This window comes from Saimiri boliviensis, chromosome 3 (assembly GCF_048565385.1).
Source record: "Saimiri boliviensis isolate mSaiBol1 chromosome 3, mSaiBol1.pri, whole genome shotgun sequence".
Lineage (NCBI taxonomy): Eukaryota > Metazoa > Chordata > Mammalia > Primates > Cebidae > Saimiri > Saimiri boliviensis.
In genome coordinates this window covers 59,131,011-59,138,212 of record NC_133451.1, presented here as the reverse complement: position 1 = coordinate 59,138,212, position 7,202 = coordinate 59,131,011, and the positions used below count along the sequence as shown (strand labels likewise).

The 7,202-nt window shown below is 44.3% G+C and overlaps 1 protein-coding gene across 1 annotated transcript; it reads left to right on the top strand.

The window, feature by feature from the left end:
* Nucleotides 1-908: 908 nt before the first annotated feature.
* LOC141583836 (uncharacterized) lies at nucleotides 909-4,965 on the top strand. The gene is made up of 2 exons (XM_074395657.1): nucleotides 909-1,068; nucleotides 2,802-4,965. The coding sequence occupies exons 1-2, from the start codon at nucleotides 909-911 to the stop codon at nucleotides 3,626-3,628; spliced, it is 987 nt and encodes a 328-aa protein (XP_074251758.1). The 3' UTR covers nucleotides 3,629-4,965.
* Nucleotides 4,966-7,202: the final 2,237 nt, after the last annotated feature.

The following is a 7,202-nucleotide window of genomic DNA, read 5'->3' as shown; positions in this document are numbered from 1 at the left end:
TATCCTTCCAGTAATGGTTATGGTTTTACAGTGAACCAATCAAATTCTCTTACAGAGCCTATTTTATGATTACTCAAATTTTAGGGAGAAATGACCAGGCTCTTTGTTTCCTTCCTGAATATTCTTGAAAGGTTTTGAAATAGAATTGATTCTTGTAGAGAGGCAGATACTTTGGTCTTGTTAGCACTTGTAAGTAAGTGGTTCAATGGATACATAGGATAAACAGGTTTACCAGCTAAAACTAGCAGCATCTAGAATGATTATTCAAAGATTCCAAAGTAGGTGCTGAAAGAGCTCCTGAAGGATTGAAACTGATCAAGTCTGAAAGTTGTTCCAATGGAAAATGGTAGTACACAAGAAGGCTAGAAGTTGGGGACAATAGAAGTAGCTAAATTAGGCTGAACCCTAGACTTTTGTTCTTACCAAGGAAAGGAATTAAGGAAGTGTGAATTCTGGGTTTCTACTACTGTCCTCTAGGAACCACTGGTTTGGGGGAATTGCCGGTAGAATTGGGCAGGGATGCCTTCTTTTATGCAGATGTTTAAATGTCCATATAAAAGTTTCTTCTCTTATGCAGGAAGTTGTTAGTGTTAATTACACCTTTTAGCTGCATGGTGTTATCTCAATTCATTGCAGACATGTTTTTGTAAAATACAGTAAAAATGCAATACTGGAAAATTGAAATTAAAAAGACAAGCTCTGAGTTTTTATTATTAGACATAACAAAAAAAATCATTTTTTCAAATTGCTCTCAAGTTTCTAAGTCCTTCCTCTCAACATCTGACTCATTGCAGACAGGTAACAGCTTGCAGACTGACATCAGTGTGCAAACCACACTTGAGTGGTTTGCTTCATACTAGCAGAACCTCTCAAACTTTATGAAATGCTCATCCGGGGTTCTGGTATACATGCAATTTGTATTAGTAGGCTTGGGCAGGCCTGAGATTATTTCTGACAAGCCGATCCTGCTGGTATACAGTCCGCACTTCATAAACTCTTTGATTTTTTACAGTGACAGTGATGTGACACCAGTGCTGCTGGTGTGGGGCCCATACTTCATAACTATTTGTAAGCCATTTTATTTTCACAGTGATCTTTTAAGAATTCTTACTCCACTTTACTCATGTTTAAGTCAGATTTATTGAGATATCCCAAAGTAAATTAACCCACGTTAGTATGCAGTTCTGTTGTTTTCGGCACATATGCACAGCTGTGTGACCACTATCACCATAAGCAAGATGTAAAACAGTTCCATCACCCTCACAAGCCTTCTCATGGTTTTTGTTTGTTTGTTTGTTTGTTTGTTTTGGTCATTAATTTCCCTCGTCTGAGTCCCAGCCCCTGATAATTACTGATTTGTTTTCTGTTTCTTTTCCAGAATGTCACTGTTGACAGGTATCAGTAATTTTTATTGCTGATTAGTATCACTGTGTGAATGCAACACAGGTTGCTCACCAGTTCACCCATTCAAGAACATTCTGTTTCTGCACTCGACAGTTATGAACATAACTGCTATAAACATTCAAGTAAAAGTTTCTGTGTGAAGGTAATTTTCTCAGCAAAAATGTTGACAAGTAATTCTTCTAAGTGTTACTTTTTTAAACAAGTAAAATGGCCTGTAGTCCCAGCTACTCAGGAGGCTGAGGCAGGAGAATCGTTTGAACCTGGGTGGAGGAGGTTGCAGTGAGCTGAGATCTCGCCAGCATACTCCAGCCTGGGCAACAGAGCGAGATGCCATCTCAAATAATAATAGTAATAATAATAATAATAATAAATAAAAGTAAAATGACAGCATGTAAGTGTTTGATGACTAATTCAAGCAGCCTCTTTCCAAGGACAGAATATTCATAGTAGGATTAAAAGAGGTTTTCAAGGACAAATAGAAAACTTGTTGAAGTTTGAAGAGAGTCCCAAAAGAAGGTGATAATTCTTAGTAAGACTGGAAGCTGGAAGTCATATGAAAAGATAAATCGGTTTCAAGATGATTTTACTAAGCAGGCAGCCCTTAACTTACACATTCTAGATTCATATATGTCTTAAACATATAAAATAATATAAGGAAAAGTAAGTTCAGGGTCTGAGTTCCTGGCTTTTGTTGGAACAACTGATTTCTGTGTAGTGATTCAGAAGATGTGAGACAGCCTAATTTACAAGTACACAGGTGTCTTCCTTCCTACAAACCGCAGTACAACAGTTCCTCTTACGCACCTGAGAATGATCACAATTATTACAATCAATGACATCTCATTTGATTGGCGCCTTGGAGAATTAAGATCTTTCACACATACTATACAACCTTGTTGTGAAGGCAGGTATTTATACTCTCATTTTACTGATGAGAGACTGACTACCCGGAGAGACCACGCTGTATCTGAAAGATTAGGTACTTTCTCCGTTAAGTCCAATGTTCCTTTCGTTATTCCATGCTAGGCAGTAACAAGTTCTTGCCTGAGTAATAAACTCCAAACCCCAGAACTGCACCCATCTTGAGAAGGAGGAGGGTGCTGATGTTTTTCTGATAAGTGTACTATACTCTTATTAAGACACTGTACACGCTTAATCACAGGCAGATCCTAGCTAAGCTGTCTACTAAACTAGTCCCTCTTTTTCCCATCGCCCACACGGATGGCTGTTGATCTTTTCTTCAACAAATCCTGGGGTTTCTCCTTTTTGTTTTTATAATTGCTCCCATAGATGCTTTAAGATTGAACTCTCTGCTTCTTAAAGCAGAATCTCCATCCCAGGTGTGCAACCACGAAAAAGTTAGAGATCCGTGAGAGACAACGCCCACCACCGCCCAGTTTCCAGGCAGAGAGAAGCAGCTCTGCGCGGTCCGTCAAGGCTCCGGCCCGAGGGGGTCTTTCGGCGGAGTAAACGTTCTTCAAGCTCCCGCTCCCAGGCCACTGCGCTGACGCTCCAGCCCAGGACCTTCTGGGGGCTTCCTCCCCGCACCCGCGCCGCTGACAGCGGGACTGGGAACTGGGCGGAGGCCGCCCCGGGCCGCACAGCCCCTCCGGAGACCCAGCCCGCCGCTCCCCCACTTCCTGCCCTGCGGAGGCAGCCAGGCCAGTCCCGCGGAGGCCCGCGCGGCCGGCTCCTCCCCAGCGGCGGCGGGACTGGCCACACCCTGCGCGCCGCGCGGGCTCGGGTGGGGTCTCCAGGGCCTAATCCGCGCCCCCGTCGGCGCCCCGAACGCTGTTGCACCGCGCGCCCCGCCCAGCCGGGCATCCCGCAGGTCCTGATCGCGCCCCGCAGCGCCCCGGTCTCCCGCGACGCCCTCGGCCTGGGCGCCCGCGCCTCGGGGAGCATGCTGCGCTGGCTGCGGGGCTTTGCGCTGCCCACCGCGGCCTGCCAGGACGCGGAGCCGCCGACGCGCTGTGAGACCCTCTTCCAGGCGCTGGACCGCAGCCAGGACGGAGTGGTGGACATCCGCGAGCTGCAGGAGGGGCTCAAACACCCGGGCCAGGACGCGGAGGAAGCGGGTCGCCGCCGGGGCGCAGGGGACGCGGGGAGGACCGAGGGGGGCGGCGGCCCGGGGCGTTGCCAAGAGGAAGGAGGAGCTGTGGCGTCCGGCGCTCGGGTGGCTTCAGAAACTCTGGCATGGGGACACGGCCGGCGACCCCGGTAACAGAAGCGGGTCAGGATACGAAAGGCTACTGGTATTTGTCCAGATAAAATGAGTGCTGTGGACACTCTGACCTACGGGCACTGATAAATCGTTAAGACACTTTTGTTCTGAATCCACCCCAGTCTCTTTGCCTGTTTTCTGTTTTGTTTTGCCTTGCAAACATGTAATCATGTTTAGCTGTCAGACTTCAGTGGGTACCAAGTTCCGTAAAAAGGCGCACACATTCGATCTCTTCGCAGCACCTTTGTTACACCAGCTATGTGTGTCGTCTGTTTCAAAACGGTTTGAAAACCAATCGTGTGTTCCCCCGACTTCCTGTTGAAAAGGCATGGCGACATTCCATTGTTCAAGACATTCCTGGGTTAATGCCCTAAGTACACAAATTGATCTGAAGAGTTGACCTGTGACTGATTTCGTTTTCTCTGAGTCATCTTAACCGTGCCCCTGAACTTCTGCCCCTTTAGTACGGTGGAGACATGCGGAACTTCTCCAGCCCTACTGAAGCCTAAGACGACACTGGCATTCCCTATCCAAAGAGGGAACGTGATTAGGTTTCTATGAGGGCCAACAACTGTTATATCGCTACGTTTTAACTTCTCTTTTAATGTCTTTGGTAGTTTTAGGCCTTTTCAGTTTATCGTTTCTTCTAGAGTCAGGTTTAGTAAGTTACAGGTTTTTTGTTTGTTTTTTGAAACTTTCCATTCTGTCCAAGGTTCATAATATTCACTGATGATTTTATAAAACTTCTGACTATCTGTAGGTAGGTTCTCTATTTCATTCCTGGTATCTATTCTTTTTTCCCCTTCAATCTTGCCAAAGTTTTGTGTATTTTATTCATACTTTGAAAGAACCAACTTTTGGTACTTTTTGCTGATTGTCGCAGAAACGGCCCAGTTGGAGTTTGTCATCATGCCCAATCATTGGCTGGAAGCAGCCCAGGAAAGGGACAGCCGTGCTGCAGTGCATCAGCAGATGCCAGGACTAGAGGCTAGAGGGTGGCAGTCAGCTGTGCTCCTCACAGTATGCGCCTTCGAAGAGCAATCTCAGTGGTACAGTAGGGGTCTCCATGATCCCTACCGTATACAAAAGCTCTTTGGAGTCCTCCATGATTTTTAAGATTGTAAAGGGATTCTCAGATCAAAAAGTGAGAATTACTGCTGTACCAACATTTTTATATAACTGCATCATGTTCTATGTTTGTATCATAGTATATGTTACCAATTCTTTATTAATCATGACTTAGTTTATTGATAGTTTTAAAATGATTATAAGTGAAATTGCAATGGATGTCCTTTGTAATCGTTTTCTGATTCTGGTCCAGTTACTTTCATAGGATAAATTTTGAGGAGTGGAAATTGCTGAGTCTGAAGGTAACACACATTTTAAATTGGGATACATATTGCCTTTCAGAAATCTTGGACTCTCTTTTGACTGACAATGTTTGCTTCTCCACATCCTCGCTCATTCAGGGAATCAGTCTTTATAAGCTCCTATTCAGCAAGTGAAATTCTTTTTCACCTCCTGTCTTAGTCCATTTAGTGTTGCTATAATGGGATACCTAAGGCTGGGTAATTTATAAAGAAATGACAGTGATTGAGTAGGCTGGGAAGTTTAAGAAGCGTGGTGCTGGCATCTGCTGGTCTCCTGGTGAGGGCTTTCCTGCTGTGTCACAATGTGGCGGAAAGTCAAAGTGGAAGTGGGCATGTGTGAAGAAGCCAAATCCGAGGGGTGTCCTAGCTTTATAACAACCCAGCCTTCAGGGAAATGACTGATTCCTGAGGGAACTAATTCAGTCTCATGAGGGAGAGAACTCACTCACTACTGCAAGAACGGCACCAGGCCATTCATGAGGGATCTGCCTCCGTGACCCTGGCACCTCCCGCTACGTCCCACCTCCCAACACTGCCACATCAGGGATCAGAGTTCAACATGAGTTTTTGTGGGGACAAACAAAACAGAGCACTTCCTCTGCCTTTTTGTTGTAGTCAGACCCTTCACAGGATTGCATTATGCCTACCCATTTGGTGAGGGCAGTTTTCTTTAATTGGTTTACTGATTCAAATGCTACCCTCCTCCAAAGATACCCTCACAGACACACCCAGAAATCATGTTTTGCCAGCTATCTGGGCATCCCTTAGTAAAGACAGGTTGACACATAAAATTAACTATCACACATGGGATAGAACGAGGACTACATGGTCAACCTGTATGGGAGAACATTTCAAAGGCCTGTCAGGGGTTCAATGTAATTGGCAGTGTAATGTCAAGGATTGAAGGGATTGGCCACTTGAACATAGAAATGATAACTATGGGGAGACTCTTCAGTGGAAGATTTCAACATAGTAGTTTGTATCTAAGGCAGATACTCAACTTGAAGCAAAATCTCTATAAATTTTGTTTGTTGGTTTGTTTTTGAGACAGAGTCTTGCTCTGTCACCAGGTGCTAGACTGGAGTGCAGTGGTGCAATCTCGGCTCACCGTAACCTCCACCTCCCAGGTTCAAGCAATTCTTTTGCCTCAGCCTCCCAAGTAGCTGGGACTACAGGCACGTGCTACCACACCCAGCTAATTTTTGTATTTTTTAGTAGAGACAGGGTTTCACCATGTTGGCCAGGATGGTCCCAATCTCTTGACCTTGTGATCTGCCCACCTCAGCCTCCCAAGTGCTGGGATTACAAGCATGAGCCACTGCACCCAGCGCTATAGATGTTCACCTCATTTGATCTCATCTCCATGTTTCCAAGCTTTTGTAATGAATTTAGCATTTAGAAGAGAACAAATTTCCATGTAAATTTCTTTAGATTTTAGATGGAAAGAATATAGAAATAAGAGCAGCATGTAGAAATAGGCATAAGGAATGTAATAGGTAACTATTACTAAGTGCTCCAGAATTATCCACGGAAGAGGAAATAATTCAAGGCAAGTCCTGAGACAAAATTAAGAACCAATTGGAAGTGAAAGCACTACATTTTTGTTTCTGAAATGACCTTTATTTTCTACACGTACCAAATCTCTTCACTATGAAATTAGTGAAGAATTAAAGTTGAAAATTAGAGAAAATTTACATTAAGTTCTAGGACTCAGGAGTATAAGAGTATAGACTGAGACTTGAATGTAGTATGAGAACAAGGAGATACAGTATTTAACCATTACTAATTTTCCCACTTGTTTAGTAATCCGATTTCCTTTTAAATAGGAGCCCTCATGAATGGGATTAGTGCTTGTATACAAGTGACCCAGAAGAGCTTCCTTGCCCCTTCCACCATGTGAGTTCACAGTGAGAAGACAGTTGTCTATGGAACCAGAAAATGGGTCCTCACTACACACTGAATCTGCTAGTACCTTGATCTAGGACTTGCAGTCTCTGGAACTGTAAGAAATCAATGCTTATTGTTTAAGTAAGCCAATAGTATTTCTGATACAGCAGCCCAGATGGACTAGGACAATTACCAAGAGCAAAAAGGGAAGCAGCATGCTACAAGAGTTCCATCCTTGGTGTGAATTGACCTTGTAACCATGGTCAAGTTTGAGCTTTACTTTCTTTCTTTTTCTTTTTTTTGGAGACAGAGTCTCA

What these genes read in the sequence shown, in the direction of transcription:
- LOC141583836 (XM_074395657.1), top strand. Translation starts at nt 909, where the DNA reads ATGCAATTTGTATTAGTAGGCTTGGGCAGGCCTGAGATTATTTCTGAC. An exon ending in CCCATACTTCATAACTATTT is followed by an intron (nt 1,069 to 2,801) that starts GTAAGCCATTTT and finishes ACCACCGCCCAG; the next exon opens with TTTCCAGGCAGAGAGAAGCA.